The sequence below is a fragment of the Dreissena polymorpha genome, chromosome 2 (assembly GCF_020536995.1).
Source record: "Dreissena polymorpha isolate Duluth1 chromosome 2, UMN_Dpol_1.0, whole genome shotgun sequence".
Taxonomy (NCBI): domain Eukaryota; kingdom Metazoa; phylum Mollusca; class Bivalvia; order Myida; family Dreissenidae; genus Dreissena; species Dreissena polymorpha.
The window spans coordinates 110,076,143-110,097,564 of NC_068356.1; the positions used below are offsets into that span (position 1 = coordinate 110,076,143).

The 21,422-nt window shown below is 36.5% G+C and overlaps 1 protein-coding gene across 1 annotated transcript in view; it reads left to right on the plus strand.

Annotated features, from left to right (window-relative positions):
- Nucleotides 1–5,269: 5,269 nt before the first annotated feature.
- The window catches only part of LOC127868477 (cytochrome P450 4V2-like), a 40,043-nt gene continuing 23,890 nt past the window's right edge, over nt 5,270–21,422 (plus strand). Inside the window, exons 1-7 of the mRNA XM_052410296.1 lie at nt 5,270–5,468; nt 14,970–15,082; nt 16,174–16,259; nt 17,077–17,270; nt 17,600–17,669; nt 18,742–18,868; nt 19,211–19,417. Coding sequence (XP_052266256.1) covers nt 5,309–5,468; nt 14,970–15,082; nt 16,174–16,259; nt 17,077–17,270; nt 17,600–17,669; nt 18,742–18,868; nt 19,211–19,417 — 957 coding nt within the window. The 5' untranslated portion in view covers nt 5,270–5,308. The remainder of the gene's footprint in view (nt 5,469–14,969; nt 15,083–16,173; nt 16,260–17,076; nt 17,271–17,599; nt 17,670–18,741; nt 18,869–19,210; nt 19,418–21,422) is intronic.

Consider the following 21,422-nt stretch of genomic DNA (forward strand, 5'->3'; position numbering starts at 1 on the left):
CTCTTTCTTGGAAAATCTTCTTAAGGACGATTTGCAACGGCAAACAAACAGAAACCATGCGCTGACATCAATCAAACAAATCCTCATAACATTGAGATTTTTTGGTACTGGAGCATTTTATTCAGTCATTGGAGACACTCTAGGATTCCACAAATGTACGGTATCTAGAGTTGTTGAAAATGTAACGGATGCCATCATCAAGCACTTGCATGAGTTCGTTGTGTGGCCATCACCAGCGGAGAAGGAAAGAGTTAAACAAGGCTTTTATGCAGTTGCTGGATTCCCGAATGAAATTGGCTGCATAGATGGAACACACATCCGCATTCAGGCACCTCATGATGATGAAGCTTCATATGTCAATCGGAAAGACTTTCACAGCATAGATGTCCAAGCTGTCTGTGATCATCAAGGTAAACTTAATGCTGTTTTATTGTTTATATATATATATATCATCTGAAATGAATAAATAAATGCATTTAGATCATGTGCTTATTTGTTTGTACTTGTAGATTTTTATTTGCAAAATCAGCGCTCAGGCAGCAGTATCATAAATTTGCCCCCCCCCCCGGGACCCTACCCCACCCCCCCCCCCCCCCCCCCCACAAGCTTACCTCAGGGGTTCCAGATTGTTAAATGTACACGTATTGTGTGTGGTTTGACTTTTCAACAACGAATATTGACAAAAATTCATAGTTTGAAAAAATAACCCTCGTATAGTTATTATATATACACAAGGTATGAAACGCACTATATGCCTATTGCTGAAAGATTGTGGAACACTGGACATGACCTTTTTCATCGAAAACACACATGTTCCCATGCAGTTGCCGACAAAATGCAACTGGATTCGTTAAAAGACAGTAAATGCAACGAGATTACACTACTAACCGATCTCCTGCTCGGCTAATAACTTTAATATTCAATTAAATTCGACTTTCTCGCTACATGTCTGTGTTTTGCTGTCATATTTTGTCGATCGAATGCTCGGTTCTAAAACGCCATATCATTGGCCAACACAATGAGAACAACCAACCAGATGACGCGTTAGAAAATTAAAATGGTGTACATGTGTAGATGAAACACCGAGTGACATATAGCGAGAAAGTCGAATTTAATTGAATATTAAAGTTATTAGCCGAGCAGGAGATCGGTTAGTTGTGTAATCACGTTGCTTTAACTGTCTTTTAACGAATCCAGTTGCATTTTGTCGGCAACTGCATGGGAACATGTGTGTTTTCGATGAATACTGATGCAGTAACTGCGTTAAATTACGCTGCGTTAGGGTACTTAACAGAGGTAAAGCTTAAAGGTAATGTTATCTTAACGATGCTTTGAGCAATCGGGCCCAGGAGATCAATAAATTTGATGCAGGATGTTGTTATGCAACGGGCATTATGCGTCTTTTTTATTGTTCCAAGATTTAATAAACATACATTTATTTCAAATGGGAAAGTCTCAAAATACGTTTACATGTATTATTCTGGCAGTCAACGTTATTTCCTTAAAACATGTTACAACAAATTTACATGTTTCTGGTTATTTTTGGAAAATGCATGTTTATCAATCTGTTTGTTATATCTAATAACTGCAAATACGACAGCTGAATATAAGAAACGTAAATTATCATTTCTATGTAGTCCGTCATCGTTATTGAGTGTAAGAAAAGACCGCACATGTAATGAGTTTTTTTATCGTCATTCGGTTTACATATTTGTTTTGAGATGTTATAAAATAAAGCACATGTTGTTTGGTTTTGAAGGTGTAATATTATAAGCCGGTACACATCTGTTTTGTTCTTTCATAATGGTTTGCAACATGATACACTTACAAGTACAATACTGACGATTGATTGTTCATTCCAAGGCACTTGTTACAACAAAACACGTGTTTATTTATATTTCTTCATTGTCAAAAATACGTCAAATACATTTAGTTGCAATTATCGATTATGATTTCCATATAAAACCGAACACGAATAGTGTAATCGTGTTTTGTTCTATGTCCTCCTTATTGATTATTTAGTTTGAGAACAGACCGCACACGTGATGAGTTTATTTCCGTCGTATGGTGGACACAATTCAGTGCACCACACACAGCCTTTACAAAATACAGCAAGGCTCCGTCCTGGTCAGCCGAACTGCTTCCTTCTGCAACCGTCGCCTCTGAATCTACGCAGATAAATTCTTTGCTTCCGGCGTGACATTGATACATTGTCATCAGGTATCCGTGGTACTCAAGTTTTCATCATTCGTAGCAAATATTCCTTCCTGGTTGGTCCTCTGGATTTACACGTTGCACAAGGAACCTCGTTGTCATGGAGATGCGTTCAGATATTTGCCGACGTAGTCTGGAATTCGGAACCATATATCAATCCGACGATCGATGCCGTTGGATTTCCGTTAGCCCATCTTGGTTCCTTGGATAGACAAATATAGTTCACGCCACTTCCTGTGTGAGTATAGTGGGAACCTGTCACAAATCCGTCATAGATGAACGAAGACCCTGTCGGACACGTATCTCGGCCCCAGCGTGTATATACGGATCTAACACGATCGTTCACTCCATCTGTAAGTTGAGTATTGTCTTTAACACAAAGAACACTAGGTTCAGTATCATACAAACATGTTTAAGTTTAAATCAGAGTGTATCTCATTGCAAATTAATAGATGATCCCTTCGTGTTTTCAGATCAACCTACACTTCGAAGCCTATAGTCATTTTAGTTAAGTCCTATTTGTTCTAAATTGTCAAAGATTGATGTGTTGTAAACAACATAAATAACACCATATATGTCACAGAACCGTTTCAATTACACGTGTAAATTTGTCCGATATATTGTTTTAATTAAGTTAAAATCACCACTTTTGAGGTTTGTACTGGCATTTATTTATAAACTTAATTTAAAAAAAATCTAAATAAATATAATGTTTCAAGTCAAATATCAGTGCCAACGTATCATTATACCGTTGATAACATAAATAAAATGCATTATATGATATCGATATAATAGCTTTACCGAGTAACATTTTAATTACTTATTATTTGTCTTTACATACCGTCCAATGTCCCGACAGACTCTGAAACGCTATCAAGTCTTTGCTGTAAGCGCTCCACGTTAAACTCCATCCGAACCATTTTCTCAAGGAGTCTTTCGTCGTAATGAAACCGGGAGCATTCTAGCTCCCGTTCAACCCTGCTCGCCACTGATTTCACGTACAGAAACACAAAGACACAAACTGCGCATTTGACAAACATTTTAAGAATGAAAAGCTTCTTCGTATTACGGGCGTATGTATGAGTATTTATTTAATGCAGGAGATTTCCTATTACGATATATTGGCATCTTCAGTAAATAACATGTTGGGTAACAAAATACAGTTAAAACATGCCAATAACAAGTTGGCACAATACTATAATTGAATCATTTTTTCAAGGATTTACCACATGACATTTGCTGATTTAAATCTAAGATTGAATCTGTGTCACGTGCGTCAAAAAACTAGGCCAATCAATCATATCTTTAAAATACTATAGAGACATTAATTATTTATGACTTGGTCGAAAAGTTTATCTTGACATTATCTGAAACGAGATAAATTTTTGTCGCGTGTGTCTAAAAACTAGGTCACCAGCAAAACCTTGTTTCCGCTTTAGAAGTCACATATTTGACTCAATATTTATGATATTAATCATACATTTAATATTGCCTATATCCAGAAAGTGTTTAAATATGGGTAAAAGCATGTCAAACACGAGCTAAACAGGTTTTTTAACGCCCGTCTCGTACATTTATGTTACGGAGTAAGAACTGTTTTATATATTAAATAATGTTCACATTAGTGTCAATACATGTTATCTGGGTGTTAAATTAATTAACAATGTATATGTTACAGTAACTCTGTGAATTTCTAAATTAACGAAATTCCTTATCGATTTTGGATTTTGATGATCTGGCTGTTTCATTTTTGGACGAAATGTCCAATTTTTGTCTATTCTGAAATGTGGGACATGACGGTAATTTTGATAGCCCTTTTCTGAATATTTTATGGACCTTTTCATTTTTAACATATCTAAGTTCCGCAACCACTTTCTATGTAAGAACCTAACTATTAACAATTTCATTCGTCCGAAACTGACAACTACAAGAGTTCAATTTTGCAGTACGATTACGCTAAGATTAAGTCCTAGAAATAAGAAAGAAGAAGGTCGGGCCCGATGCCCACTCTTTCATAGTTCTGAAAAATTTCACCCAGACACCCAGTACTGGAACAGGAAACACATTTTAATGTTCTCAGTATACCTAACACGTTGATGCTATAGAGCTTAAAATAATTAGATGTGTGTACCGGTATTTTCAATTTATGAGGTTCTTTCCGAACCAAAGGCTACATTATGCGTGGATCCGGAGTTTGCCCCAGCGGAGTGCCTAATAAACTTACTAGACTCACGAAACTGAACGATGTTTTTTTCAATTTTGGTGTTGTCTTGTTTTGTGGGGGTGCGGGAAGCCGGATCGAGTACCCGGAGGTTACCCCACCTGTCCGGTATGGTGAACACGAACAAAACTCACATGCTGCCGGGAACCGGAATTGAACCCGGGTCGCCTAGGTGAGTTTACCAACCACTTTGCTAGCCGGACAGCATTTTTGATATATTATATGTACAATAAGATTTAAATATCGCGCCGCCACAAAATCTTCTATTTAGAAGGAGTGCTGTACCAAAAGAAGAAGATTTAAAACTGACGAAATATAAATCGCAGCCAGCTTCATTTTGCTCATGCGAAAGTCGCAAATTGCTCTCTACAATTAAGATATAAACGAAAAACAAATCATTGTCACGTGTATACGATGAAAGATTTATCTTTAAATTGCTAGCACTGACGAAAAAGAAAATGTGTTTAAATGCTCAACCTCCGCGCAGAGATCTGAATAGCTGGATCCAGTCCCTGCATTCATAATCAACCACGTGATGATTGCTGAGCCGTGGTACAATAATTTTCTCAATGTTATTTTTATTTATGTTTTTTTTTGGTAAGAACCTTTACTTATATACACTATTTTGAAAATATAAAAGAAAATGATAGTTCTTTTCATAAACAAACAAATACATTATATTAATATCTGGTAGGATTTTCTTGTGATGGCATAGATTGTATGTGATAGCGTGGAACGACAGCGGATATTGGTTTATTATCGGGAAAATGAATGATTGGCTTTAGTCGTATCTAACCGTTTTCAAGGGAAGTAATACTATGACAATACCGATCACATGATTGGTCACATGACAGTGTACTGATAGCGGACAAAATGGTTGCTCTGTCGATTGTGTTGTTTGCAGTAGTAATTGTTTTATTTAGCGTCTGGTTGTTTAAGCTTGAGAAAATACGACGTAATGTGGATCGACTTGGTGGTCCAGTATCTTTACCACTTATTGGTAATGTACACCAGCTTCGAAGAAATCCAAAAGGTTTGTAAATTTATAAAATATAACTGAAGTAAGATTAGTCTTATTTATAAGACGCGCAAAGAATTTAGAAATTAGAGATACTTTTTAGATGGGCTAAATTCTTTGGAATATTTCCAAATATTACCCATATAAAAAGTAGCTTAAAAGTTAAGAGCGTCAAAAATTTGGACTAAAGTAAGGTAAACCTAAGGTCACCATCAAACATAATCCAAATAATTAGACGTAATTACCGATATCGACCTCATATTAATAGGAGAACATTACAAACAGCCATGCTGTTGTTAACAATACTAAGCTAGCACTTAAGCAAGCGATAAGAGTGTCAAAGTTAATGAGGTCTGTTCCAAACCAGAGGCTACATTATGTGTGAATACAGAGTGTGCCTTAGCAATCCTACATGTACCTAATTAACTTATTCTCCTGTTTACCGCGCATCAAGCGGTTAAATAACGGAGTTAAAGAATTTCTGAATTAATGCAACAAATTCAGCTATAAACAATTTACCTTCTAAAATGTATCACATTCCGGTTAAATCCATGTCATAATTATTCATTAACAGAGTGTTTAACCATGCAAAACCTATATTTCCATAAGTTCATAACACCATCAATAACATCCACTACACACGTGTTAACAGGCTGGTATTGAGATGTCAAATAGTCACTCTGAAAAGGGAGAGTACTCAATTTTAATAGGCATTAGGCTTACAAAAATTGATTCACTGAACACATTTTATTCAAACTGAAAGAGTAATTTAACTTTTATTTTGTGGAGGAAAGCCAGAGTATGGTAGTCAGGGGTGGCGAAATCTCAAAAAACTATACTTGTCCACGGACAATCATTTAGGAAATTTAACTTGTCCGTTGCTGAACTACACTTGTCCGTTAATGTTTATATAAATTATACACGCATTTATTGATTAATGTAAAACAATGTGGAATATACCAAAATGAGTATGATTTGCTAGTTTTGTTTATAGTTGTATTTAAATAGTACATTTATTACAGCAGTATATTATAAACAATATAAAGACTTTCTAAAACTTTTAATCTTGCAAAGCTATTGTTATTAAAACATGTGTTGAACATAAGTACACCGTAATCTTAACAAATTAAACTAGTCCAATATGTGGACCTCATCAGACTGAGGCTCCGCACTGGTAGCAATTTGATTATCATCAACTGGTAACCATTGAAAATCTGTGAGCCAAATTTCTTGAAAAGTTCTGGTGCGTTTACTTAGATCATATTTGTTATCATAATCTTTCTTAGTTTTTTGGGAGGTGGACTGCTCAAAGCTTCGGGTTTCTGCTCCGTTGTTGAAGATTTAAAAAAACTAAATGTTCCAATTTTACCATTAAAGTCATTTTAAATAACAAGGTAGACCGTGTTTTGATTACCTTACTTTGATACTTTTTATTTCCGTCTGATTGTAAAAATAAAGAAACCAGTCTGTACACTGTCTAACAGTCGGGCCAAATGTTTAAAATGCGGCATGCTCCTGGTCTCTTATAAAATAAGGGAGATCACTGCGCAGGGGAGTGCCCGTATTTTAGCTTGATTGCTCCGCAAATAGCACTGGCAATGTAATCGCATGTCAACATCGGGTTTTGTAAAGTTTAATTACGGCTTTAATACAATGTATTTTTTTGTATACCTGGACCCGACTTTTAAAAAACTTGTTGTCCACGGACAACTTAATTGAAAAAAATCAGTTGCCCAGACAAGCAAATGTACGACTCGGGCAACTCGGACATTTGATTTCGCCACCCCTGGTAGTTTCTTGTTGAGTCCTGGTTTCTTTTAGAGTCGTGGTTAAAGAGATCGCTCGAAATAACGTGATTACACGTTCCAAAATTATGCAGTTTTTAGAAAAATAGTTTTGACCAGGTCAACATCTATTTTCTTATCATAAATGCGACAAAAACAGGTCAATATTGTAATTCATCGGAGCTCTTATAAAATATTTCCTCTTTTATAAATTGTTCATATAGTGTTCCTCAGTAACACAAAATCGTTTATTTACAATTATTTTCCATACTACATCGTCTGTTGACATTTTTAGCTCGACTATTATATATGAAATATAAAGTGGAGCTATCCTACTTACCCCGGAGTCGGCGTTGCCGTTCCCGTGTCCGTTCACGTGCAAATGTTAAAGTTTGCGTACTACCCCAAATATTTTCAATGTCCTTTGACATAATTGCTTTCATATTTTGCATACTTGTTTCCTATCATGAACCCAACCTATAAACAAGAGCAGACAACTGTATCAAGCATTTTGACAGAATTATGGCCCCTTTTATACTTAGAATATGCATATTATTGATAAATCTATGTTAAAGTTTGCGTACTAACCCAAATATTTCCTGTGTCCTTTGACATATTGCTTTCATATTTTGCATACTTGTTAACAATCATGACCCCAACCTATAAACAAAAGCAGACAACTGTATCAAGCATTTTGACAGAATTATTGCCCCTTTTATACTTAGAATATGCATATTATTGATAAATCTATGTTAAAGTTTGCATACTACCCCAAATATTTCCTGTGTCCCTTGACATATTGCTTTCATATTTTGCATACTTGTTAACCAACATGACCCCAACCTATAAACAAGAGCAGAAAACTGTATCAAGCATTTTGACAGAATAATGGCCCCTTTTATACTGAGAATATGCATATTTTTGATAAATCTATGTTAAAGTTTGACAAAACAACACTTACCTTACATACCACAATGCACTCCACCCAAACCATCCCCCACGCCCCCCCCCCCTCCAGAACCCCCCCCCCCCCCCCAATTTTTTTCTTCTTCTTATTTTTGAAAGATCATTTATTAAATGATCACACACCCACACTATACCCCCCTCTCCCCCCCCCCCACCCCCCCCCCCCCCAACCCCCCACCCCCATTTTTTTTTTCTTATTTTTGAAAGATCATCTATTAAATGATCACACACCCACATTATACGCCCCCACCCCCCCTCTCCATGATGGCTTACATTATACTGTCAAGCACTCGAATAGTCGAGCGTGCTGTCCTCTGACAGCTCTTGTTTCACAAGAAGTTACTCTTCTCTGCAATATCAGTTTTAAGGCTATTTATAGATATGCAAATCTTGAAATTAGAATAGCCAATCAGAATACACGGCTCAACAAGAAAACATTTTCAGGATGGCAGTTTGACACTATCAAGACAATCGATTATTATCCCCATGCTTTTTGAAAAGCGTTGTGATATTGTGGTTATCTCCACCGTCGGTCTGTCTGTCTGTCCGTCCTGGCCACTATCTCCTCCTACACTATAAGCACTAGAACCTTGAAACTTACTCACATGGTAGCTATGAGCATATGTGCGACCCTGCACTATTTGGAATTTTGATCTGACCCCTGGGTCAAAAGTTATGGGGGTTGGGGCGGGGCCGTGTCAGGGATTTTCACTCATTTTTTTGTTATTTTACGTTAACTTCTTCATTTCTGCACCCATTTACTTCAAATTGATAATAAACCTCTCTTATGACAATACAGTTAATCTCAACTATGCATGGCCCCATTACCAACCCTGGGGCGCCCCGCCCACATAGACCACACCCACCCAAAATTGCCTTTTACTATAATTTCTTCATTTCTACACCGATTCACTTCAAATTGATACTGAAATTCTCTTATGACAATACGGTCAATCTCATCTATGCATGACAATACGGTCAATCTCAACTATGCATGGTCCCATTACCAACACTGAGGCGCTCCACCCACATAGGCCACACCCACCCAAAATTGCCTTTTACTATAACCTCTTCATTTCTACACCGATCCACTTCTAATTTATACTGAACTTCTCTAATGACAATACGGTCAATCTCAACTATGCATCGCCCAATTACCAACCCTGGGGCACCCCGCCCAAATAGGCCACACCCACCCAAAATTGCCTTTTGCTATTATTTCTTCATTTCTACACCGATTCACTTCTAATTGATACTGAACTATTCTTATGACAATACAGTCAATCTCAACTATGCATAGCCCCATTACCAACCCTGGGGCGCCCCACCTACATAGGCCACACCCACCCAAATTGCCTTTTACTTAACTTCTTCATTTCTACACCGATTCACTTCTAATTGATACTGAACTTCTCTTATGACAATACGGTCAATCTCAACTATGCATGGCCCCATTACGAACCCTGGGGCGCCCCGCCCACATAGACCACGCCCACCCAATTTTTTTCAAACATAACTTCTTCATTTATTCACTAATTGACTTGAAATTAATACCGAACATCTCTTATGACAACACTGTCTATTTCCACCATCCATGTCCACATTACCCATCCCATGGCTCCGCGCACATACGCCGCATCCACCCAAAATTGCCTTTTACTATAACCTCTTCATTTCTACACAGATTCACTTCTTATTCATACTGAACTTCTCTTATGACAATACGGTCAATCTCAACTATACATTGCCCCATTACCAACCCTGGGCCGCCCCGCCCACATAGACCACGCCCACCCAAAATTTTGTTTCAACATAACTTGTTCATTTATTCACCAATTGAGTTCGAAATCTGCGACAGTGATTTGAAAAAGGCTCATAACTACTGTGTCCCTTCAGATATTGCATTCAAATTTGGTATGCATGTGTATCTAGACAACAAGTTTCTATGTGCATACAATTTTTTACCCCTGTTACCTTGACCTTGAACATGAGGTCAGTGTTCATGTTTCGAAATCTGCGACCACGATTCGAAAAAGGCTCATTACTACCGTGTCCCTTCAGATATTTCTTTCCTTTTTGGTGCATGTGTCCCTTCAGATATTGCTTTCATATTATAGTAAGTTTTGTTCATTTATAAAACATGGCCGCCAAGGGGCGGGCATTTTTCCTTATATGGATATATAAGGCTATAGTAAAATCTTGTTAACACTCAAGAGACCACATTTATAGTCCGATCTTCATGAAACTCGGTCAGAAGATTCATCCCAATATTATTTTGGAAGAGTTTAAAAATGATGCGGGTTGGTTGAAAAACATGGCCACCACAGGGGCGGGGCTATTTTCCTTCTATATGGCTATAGTAAAACCTTGTTAACACTCTAGAGGTCACATTTATTTTCCGATCATCATGAAACTTGGTCTGAAGATTTGTCTCAATGATATCTTGAATGAGTTCAAAAATGGTTTTGGTTGCTTTAAAAACATGGCCACCAGGGGTGGGGCATTTTTCCTTAAATGGCTATATATGGCTATAGTAAAACCTTGTTAACACTCTAGAGGCCACATTTATTGTCCAATCTTCCTAAAATTTGGTCTGAAGATTGGTCTCAATGATATCTTCGATGAGTTTGAAAATAATTATGTTTGCTTGAAAAAAATGGCTTCCAAGGGGCGGGGCATTTTTCATTATATGGCTATAGCAAAATCTTGTTAACACTCTAGAGGCCACATTTACTGTCCGATCTTCATGAAACTTGGTCAGAAGATTCATCCCAAAAATATCTTGGACGAGTTCAAAAATGATGCCAGTTGGTTGAAAAACATGGCTGCCAGGGGGCGGGGCATTTTTCTTCATATGGCTATAGTAAAACCTTGTTAACACTCTAGAGGCCACATTTATTTTCCGATCTTCGTGAAACTTTGTCAGAAGATTTATCCAAATAATATCTTGTTGTCTCAGGTGAGCGACTTTGGGCCTTTCAGGCCCTCTTATTTTTTCACTGATTTACATCATAATTCATTGTTGATTACGGGGAATTGAAAATATGCATGACTTTGAAATTTAACTGGATGACATTACTAACAACATGCCGTGTGGGGATACATGTACGTGTCGGCCGAGGCGGCGCCATTTCTAGTTTATTATTATTTCTGATGATAAACTTTTGGGAAAAAAGCAACAAATATAAAGAACAAATGTTAATAATAATGTTTATAATGATTCATTGTCTTAAATTTATATAATATTTGTGATGTAATCACTTTATTAAAATTACCCACAACTCAATCAACATATAGCATACCTGAAGGAAACCCCACCTGTCAGGTATGGTGACCACCAGCCAAACTTACATGCTGCTGGGAATAGGAACTGAACTTGAGTTGCCTACATCATCAGAAGCGAGCGTACCAACCACTGGGCTAGCTAGACAGCTCTCTGGTTATTGAAGACCTTGGTTAAATTCCCTGTTGGAGCTTGGGATTTTTCGCTTTTTTGTGACAAGGCAAACACACATTGGGATTAAGTAAATGGGTCTGTGATTGTGTAATTCTATCAGGGTCATTGAGAGGCAAGATAAATGTACACTAAAGTGAGTGTTCTGTTCACCAATTTAATAGGACCATTTTTTCAGGTTTGAGTTTAGACATTATGCAATCAGATCTCATGTAAAATTTGGATATTGTGGTTATCTCCGCCGTCCATCTGTCCATCAGTCCGTCCTGGTCACTATCTCCTCCTATACTATAAGCACTAGAACCTTGAAACTTACACACATGGTAGCTATGAGCATATGTGCGACCCTGCACTATTTGGAATTTTGATCTGACCCCTGGGTCAAAAGTTATGGGGGTTGGGGTGGGGCCGGGTCAGAGATTTTCACTCATTTTTTTATTTTATGTACTTTAACATTGGCCATAACTTTTGCAATATTGAAGATAGCAACTTGATATTTGGCATGCATGTGTATCTCATGGAGCTGCACATATTCAGTGTTGAAAGGTCAAGGTCATCCTTCAAGGTCAAAGGTAAAAAAAACAAATCCATGGGAAGTAATAAGCTTTAAAGGGAGGTAATTAATAAACCTGCTAAATGATAAAAAAATATTATTAAATCAAAGCGACACAGTAGGGGACATTGTGTTTCTGACTAACACATCTCTAGTTTTATGTTATTTTACATTAACTTCTTCATTTCTACACCGATTTACTTCCAATTGATACTGAACATCTCTTATGACAATACGGTCAATCTCAACTATGCATGGCCCCATTACCAACCCTGGGGCGCCCCCTGGGTCAAACATGCGGCGTGGGGATAAGCGTCGGCCTCTTTCGTGCCATTTCTAGTTTTAACTTTTGATGATTATAATTGTTGATGTATGCTATGCATATTTAAGGTCACTTACAAGCCCTCAATAAAACCTGTTTGCATAATTGCAACTGAAGTATGCCCTAAACATTTGACACAGTTGCCAGAAATAAAACTCTTCATGTCTGATATTAAACTTTCTTCTGCAATGCACACAATGCCAATACAAACAAGAAAAAAACAGCACTTATATTACTTAAAACTTTCTTGTAACCCAGACCAAACAAAGCTGTAAAAATAATAAAAAAATCATGATTAAATAGAGAACAATTTTGGAATTACTCATTTCTAGTTTTATTTGTTAATATTCCTAATTTGTTGCCAATTCATAAATTAATAATTAGAAACACGTACAGGTTTGACGTCATGGGATTTACAGAGTATCTGAAAAGCAATGTACGCTTTAATTCATATGTCTGCTACACTATTGGTCCATTCCAGCACAGGATGTTTACCTTTGCATTTGAAAATTAGATCAAAGAGTAAGCAACTTTTATGCTGAAATTGCATTTTTAAGCATTTACAAGCTTTAAATTGTGTATACATTTTATCTTAAAATACTTACCGGTATTCTGATATTTACAACACGGCATTGAAAACATTTGGTAGCATATAAAACAAATGTTTTTGTTGTGAATGAGATTTGTGAAGACTTAAGCGATGTGATGTCATAAAATATAATATATGTAGTTATGGAGGTTGGTATTTTAACTTCTTTATAATTATGTTGTATGCATATTTAATGAGTTCATTATAACAAAAAAACAATAAGTATATTTCCTCCAGTATAGTACTGTACTAGGGTTAGTTTGTATAAACCAATTTAATTGACACTGACTCACATTTTTTACTGGAATATACATCACATCAGGGTTAAATGTTGTATAACTAAGTCAATTCATAAAAAGTGTTTGCATTGCAACCATGATCAAATCTTGTGTACATGTTTCTACATGATATATACATCTAAAACTGTATTTGTCAGTATCTAGGTGTAGATTCTTTGTCATCAATGTTTTTATTATGCCCCCGAAGGAGGACATATAGTGATCGCACTGTCCGGCTGTCTGTCTGTCCTTCCATCACACTTATGCGTTTAGGTTTCGAAAAATGCTCATAACTTCTACGTTGCTTCAGATGCAACCTTCATATTTGGTATGCATGTGTATATGAACAAGGCCTTTCCATACGCAAAAAAATGTTGACCCCTTTGACCTTGACCTTGAACTTAGGGTCTGCGTTTAGGTTTCAAACTATTCGTTTAGGTTTCGAAAAAGCGTTTTTCGGGGGCATATCATCCGTATGTCTTCCGATGGAGACAGCTCTTGTTTTCATCCTGTATTTATTAAAGTTTGTTGACTTTAAATTAGCAATAGTCTGATCCAATTGATAAACAATATGATGATTTGTAGTCAATATTATTATATAATTTATGAGGGATTGGTAAGTCGGATTATTTGTATTTGTTTCTGATTTCTTTATAAGATTTGTTTATGATTTGTTACTGATTCATTAACCCGATTTTGTTGCCAATCTAAAATCCAATATTTTAATGATTTATTAGCACTTCCTAACTAATTACATTTACCTGATTTGTTCAAGATTTGTTACAGATTTGAAACTGATCCATCAAAACAATTGTTATTTGTTCATTATTTATTAACAATTCATTAACTGATATGCATATTTTTTTTATTTTTAACACATGATAAACATTTCTAGTACATCTATCTATAAGACTGATTCTACCAATCTCTTTTTATGCCCCCGGATGGTAGGCATATAGCATTTGAACTGTCCATCCGTCTGTCACTCTGTCTGTCCGTCCGAAAACTTTAACATTGGCCATAGCTTTTGCAATATTGAAGATAGCAACTTGATATTTGGTATGCCATGCATGTGTATCTCATGGAGCTGCACATTTTGAGTGGTGAAAGGTCAAGGTCATACTTCAAGGTCAAAAATAAAAAAAACAAATCCAAGGGAAGTAACAAGCTTTAAAGGGAGATAATTTATATTTTTCATTTGGTAGGTACAGATCATTTTCACAAGGGAAGTAATATAAAAAATTACTTCCCTTGTGAAAATGATCTGTACCTGCCAAATGATATAATCCAAAGGGATATAGTCAAACAAAAATTTCAAATCAAAGCGGCGCAGAAGGGGGCATTGTGACAAACACATCTCTTGTTTTCATTTAGATTAGAGGTATTGAAATATACAACCAAATATATGCTATGTCTAATTATGTGTTATATGATTGTTACATATTTGAAACAATTTTGTACCAACAAAATTCATATGTTTTAGGTTTTAATTTTTAAGGATCTGATCATCGTAATAGCTGCTTTACATACTTTTTACAACAGATTAATTTAGTGTTTTGCTTCTTTTTAGATTTCACACGACAACTCTTTGAGTTTATGAAAGAGTACTCCCACCTTAAAGTCTTCCGGTTGTTGATTGGCGGTCACCCGTTGATATTAGTCTGCAGTCCAGAAGAAGCAGAGGTAATTAAGCCCATAATAAACAATAAATTCTTAGACTTAAGTCTAAATGTGAGCCTTTTTGTGACAGTCCGCACAGGCTAATCAGGGACGACACTTTCCCCATAACCTCGATTTTCAGTAAGGAGAGACTTCCTTGAAACTAAAAATACCATAAAAGCGGAAAGTGTCGTCCCTGATTAGCCTGTGCAGACTGCACAGGCTAATCTGGGATGACACTATACGCACATGCATTATGCCCAGTTTTCTCAGAACACGACTCAAATAAAGAATATTCTTATACTGTAATGTACTAAAACCACGTGAAAGTCAAGTCTAGCATGACAGTTAACACCTATAAGTATATACCGGTAAATCTCTATTTAGAACAATATGTTCATGATATAAACGTTTTTTTAGCCTAATACCGGTAATGTGCAAACTCTGAGGTATTTTTATGAGTCTAAGACTAAGAATTTTTTATGTGGTGTTGAATACATGTCCTGGATTCTAAAAAGATTCCAGGGCCCGTATTCACCAAACAATTCTTAGACTTAAGTCTAACAATCAAAAAATTCTTTAAATTAGAATATTCAAGAATTTCTTTAACTTTGTGAAAAACTTGTTATTAACCACCCCTATATACATCATTATTCTTAAAAAACATTTTGTGAATGACATTATCACCAGTGGTAGCTTGTATATATTCAAAAACTGAGCGCATTTTTCTAGGTTCTTAGACAATTCTTTATTCTCAAGTCTAAGAATGGTTTGGTGAATACAGGCCCAGTACTCATCAAAATGGGAGTTATGTTGTCTTTCCAATTTTGAGTATTATTGCTACAAGTCTTCAGTAGAAGCTTATAATAAGCTAAAATTTTGAAAACATTCTAGGCAAAAAGCATGGTAGCATAACTTTCAAACAGTGTGACAAGATTTTAACTTTATAACACTGTGTCTGATAAACTCTAAAATGGTTTTTACTGTTCTGCCTTTCCATAATTATTTAATGAAAATAAGTCATGACCATTTAATAATAAAATACAATGTAAAACCCTGTGTAATAACATGAAAATAATAATGTATGGAAATAAAACACTTTGCATCTTTTCTAGCCTCTGATGAACAGTACCAAACATCTGGACAAGGCTTCTGACTACAATTTCTTGCATCCATGGTTGGGCACTGGTTTACTGACCAGGTATGGTGTGTTGATTATTTAGTTCCAGGTCCAAAACTCACTCTAATGTGAAATACTGTGTCATTAAAGGCTGTTGTTCGCTTTTAAATGTAAAAATGAAGTTGCAGCAATTATATGCACTGCTTAAGTAAAGAGTCTGGTGCACTTTTTAAATGGCAATGCTGTAAGGGAAATTTAAGACAGAAGTTGGATAAATTGAGTATCTGAAACTAGTTTGATTAAATAATAATTATGTTTATGCAAACCCTGCAAGTCATTTCAATATTTACTGCTTGGATTAAAGATGCACTCCCTTTGGCTAATTTCCATAAATGTAGAGGCATTCATATTGATAATCTTCATAAAATTGTGTGATTTATCTGTATTTGTTTTTGTACGTGATTACAGACAGTCAAGCTGAAGAATGTTGTGACATATGAAGTCTGATAGATAACAGTTAACATGTCTCATTCTTAAAATAATTTTATACCAACAATGTGCATCACTACACTGTAATAACCAGTGACAGAGAAAACGATAATGGAATAAAATGGGAAAACTTTTTCTTTATAACAAACACCCACAAGGTTTTACTGGTAGACCAAGCAATAGTTTGACATGTAATTAACAAGAAAAATGTATAACATAGTATATTGTATCACAATAATTACTGTTTTTCTTTTTTGTAGCAAATATTATATAATAATATTATGCATAAAAACATCAATTGATTAAATTGTTATAAAACAAAAGCAAAGGGAATTGAGAACTACCTACTGTAGAACAGTACACTTGCTAAATAAAATATGTACAAGATAACAACAGTTTATGTTTGTAGCACTGGTGACAAATGGAAGTCAAGAAGGAAGTTGCTTACACCAACTTTTCACTTCAAAATTCTCAACGATTTTGTCAGTGTATTCAACGACCAGAGCAAAGTTCTTTTAGAGAAAATGCGGGGGCTAGCAGATGGGAAAACAACAGTTAACGTTTTCAACGATATCACACTTTGTGCTCTGGATATCATTTGCGGTAAACACAATTTTTATTAAAAGTACATATTATCTTAACAAAAGTGGCAATAAGTACAGTGATTGTTGTTTACATGTTTCAGATAATTTGTTGCTGAACAGTGTACATACTCGTAACAACTTCTTATGGAAAACATTGAAATCTTAAGTTCCATCAAGACTCACTGAGGTCTCTTATTATAAACTTGTATTATTACCATTATCATTAAGTGTTTGTAAAAAAGATGTTTGCTTATTTCTCAAATGAAAATGCAAGTTGACATGCTAACATAAATAAAGCCTACAAATTATCCTAAGAACTGTAAAATAATCAACATTACTTTACCTCAGAGACTGCAATGGGTCGCAGTGTGAATGCCCAACTGAACAGTGACTCCGATTACGTGCAGGCAGTTTACAGGTATACCAATTATGCTGATGAAAAGTTTGTGATAATACTCCCGCCATCTTTACTTAGAGATTTAACAGGATTGACCTATCCTTGAATCAGTCCATTGTAAACTAGCTTTTGAACTTTCTTGTAGCAATACTTATTACAAAATATGAATTATAACTGATAATGACCTGTGATGATTTTAAGACATATTTTAGCTCGCTTATATCAAAAGTCTGAGGATTATTGAAAAGCTCTTAAGTCTGTTTCCTTGATAGAACCAGTACTTGGTGTCTTTTGGGGAGCTTGAAAGAACCCTCCCAATGTGTGGATCGTACTTTTGACCTCCCATTCCCTAGGTGGACTCCACATCCTATGTATCACAGCAAGCTCAGGGCCTCTTAGTACATACTGTCCAACTTTTCATTTCTTCAATGTACACACTGTCTTATTTTTAATTGCTCCAGAGTACACACCGTTCTACTTTTCAGGGCATTTGAGTGTACTCTGTCCCACTTTTCATTGCGTCCAAGTACACATTGTACAACATTTTAGGGCCTCTGAGTAAACACTGTCATACATTTCAGGGCCTCTGAGTACACATTGTACCACATTAAAGGGCCTTTGAGTTCACACTTTCCTCCATTTCAGGGCCTCTGAGTTCACACTTTCCTCCATTTCAGGGCCTCTGAGTTCACACTTTCCTCCATTTCAGGGCCTCTGAGTACACACTTTCCTGCATTTCAGGGCCTCTGAGTACACACTTTCCTCCATTTCAGGGCCTCTGAATACACACTTTTCTCCATTTCAGGGCCTCTGAGTACACACTTTCCTCCATTTCAGGGCCTCTGAGTACACACTTTCCTTCATTTCAGGGCCTCTGAGTACACACTTTCCTCCATTTCAGGGCCTCTGAGTACACACTTTCCTCCATTTCAGGGCCTCTGAGTACACACTTTCCTTCATTTCAGGGCCTCTGAGTACACACTTTCCTCCAGTTCAGTTCATCTGAGTACACACTTTCCTCCATTTCAGGGCATACGAGTTCACACTTTTCTCCATTTCAGGGCATCTGAGTTCACACTTTCCTCCATTTCAGGGCATCTGAGTACACATTCATTAGACAGAGAAGCCCCTGGCTGTGGCCAGACTTTCTGTTCCGACTAATTGGACCTGGCAAGAAGTATGATGAGTCCTTGAACATACTGCACAGTTTTACTGAAAAGGTGCGTTAAGACTGCATGTGGGCAAATTTGTTCAAATAATTCATGATATAATTGTATAATTGACATGCATGTTGATAATAGTAAAATACTTTTTTTTTTTACAAGGGCCTTTACAAACGTCAAATTTATATTATAAAATTAACTTACATTTTAAAATAATATACAATATAATCTGATTTTGTAAAACAAAGTGGTCCTTTACAAACGTCAAATTTTTATTATAAAATTAACTTACATTTTAAAATAATATACAATATAATCTGATTTTGTAAAACAAAGTATTGTTTTATCAAATGGTTGAAAATATAATTCTATACTAGCGGTTAATATGCCGTTTTAAAGGTTATCAAAGAGAGGCAACATGAGTTCTGGAAGAGGTATGACCAAAACAAAGATATAACGATGGAGCAATTGCTGAGCGAACAGGACCTCAGCATGGGACAGAAACAGCGACTGGCCTTCCTGGACATGCTGTTGTGTACGTCATCTGAAGGGAAGCGACTCTCATTCCTCGACATCAGAGAGGAAGTGGATACATTCATGTTTGAGGTATGTCATGGCTCTTAGAATTATAATAATCTTCATATGTCTTCAATGGGCATCAATTAACTTCCTTAATACTCAAGAGGAGGTGAATACTTTTCTGTTCCCAGGTTTGTAGTGGCACTACCATGACAAATGAAGCACTTTGAAAATACACTTTTATTTGTTGATTGAGGCTTCAATCTACCTTCCTTTGTTTGAATATAGAGGGAATCTATGGTTCCATGCACTATAAAGTGATGGAACAGGTGGCCCTTTAGTTAATAATTTATTCATGCAATATCAAATGGTGAGACATGTGGCCCTTAGTTTTCCATGCACTATGCAGTTGGATCCTAGATCATCTGTGGTGCGTTATTGGACTATTTCCTGAGCAAAATTAAGACTACTTTTGTCTGAAATTAGGCCATGTTTTGCTTGAAAAATTTTCTTCGCTGGTGAGCCACTTGCTGACATTTTGCAGCCGATATTTTTTTGTTTACATAGACACCGGTGGCGTAGTGATAATGATACATTTACACCGTTAAACAGTTTTCAGTTCATGTGGTATCTAGGTTAGAAACCACTAAAACAACCCGCCCTCTCGGTAGTAATTATACGACATTTTATGAAATCCAAACATTACTTTTTTACATTTTTTTGTTTTCGAAGAAATGCGTGAGAAATTACTTAGTCAGCATTAGATCGTCATTGCATGTCAAAAACCGTGAGACTCACGGCGAAACAGTGAGACTTCTTGACAGGTAGACGTTTCCGATTCTGCAATGTAGTCTGGACTATTTTAGACGTCCTCCGATCCCGAACCTAACATTTGGTCATTTCCTGAGTTTACATTATTCTGTCCGCTTTCTTTTCTAAAGAATTGTGTAAATTTCTGTGGCTTCGACTTTCCATTTTCGTTCGCAGCATCCATTTTTCCCGGAATCTGCAACTCACTTTCTAAATCGGTCTTTTAAGTCGCATATCGACCGTAAAGGGAAGTTACTCTTATCTACTTTTTTAGCCAATCAAAATCGTTGTTTCTTGGAAAATTGAATCATTGAATCGTAACATCTATAGCATAGGTCATTACACGGCACGCTTCAGTGATTCAGTTATCACTAAATCACCAAGTAACCCAAATGTTTGAAAAGTCTGGTCGCATTGTAAAGCGTGACCAATTAAGACATTAGCCATGTGGATTATCGACCTAGGCGGTCGTCATTATCCCCTGGGACCTTTCAGGTTGGGGTGTTATCTGTGTAATCATAAAGTTGTTTCTGGCAATTTAAACGAATACTGATTTATACGGCCTGAAAACAGGCATTTAGAGTGTGCATTTGTAAAGCTAATGGTCTATTTTTTTAAATCGCCAATTTCTTGAATATCTTACTTTTAATCGCCTGCCAGGAATTGTAATCGCCAATGGCGATTTTGGCGATGGGTAACGCTAACGTAGCTCCTTAGTTATCCATGCACTATGAAGCTGGCCCCTTAGTTATTTATGCATTATGCAGGTGGCCTCTTAGTTATCCATGCATTATGAATGTGGCTCCTTAGTCATCCATGCACTATGAAGCTGTCCCCTTAGTTATCAATGCACTATGCAGGTTGCCCCTTAGTTATCCATGCACAATGCAGGCGGCTCCTTAGTTGTGCATGAACTATGCAGCTGGTCCGTTAGTTATCCATGCACAATGCAGCTGGTCCCTTTATGGATGCACTATTTAAGTGACCTTTTTGTTATCCATGCACTATGAAGGTGGCTCCTTAGTTATCCATGCACTATGCAGCTGGTCCCTCAGTTAGCCATGTTCTATTAAGCTGGTCCCTTATTTATCCATGCACTATTCAGGTAGCCTCTTAGCCATGAACTATTTTGCAGGTGGTCTCTTTGTTATCCATGCACTATAAGGGTTACTCTTTAGGTATCCATGCACTATGAAGCAGGTCCATTAGTAATCCATGCACTATTCAGGTGGCTCATTTGCTATCCATGCACAATTAAGCTGGTCCCTAAGTTGTTCATTAA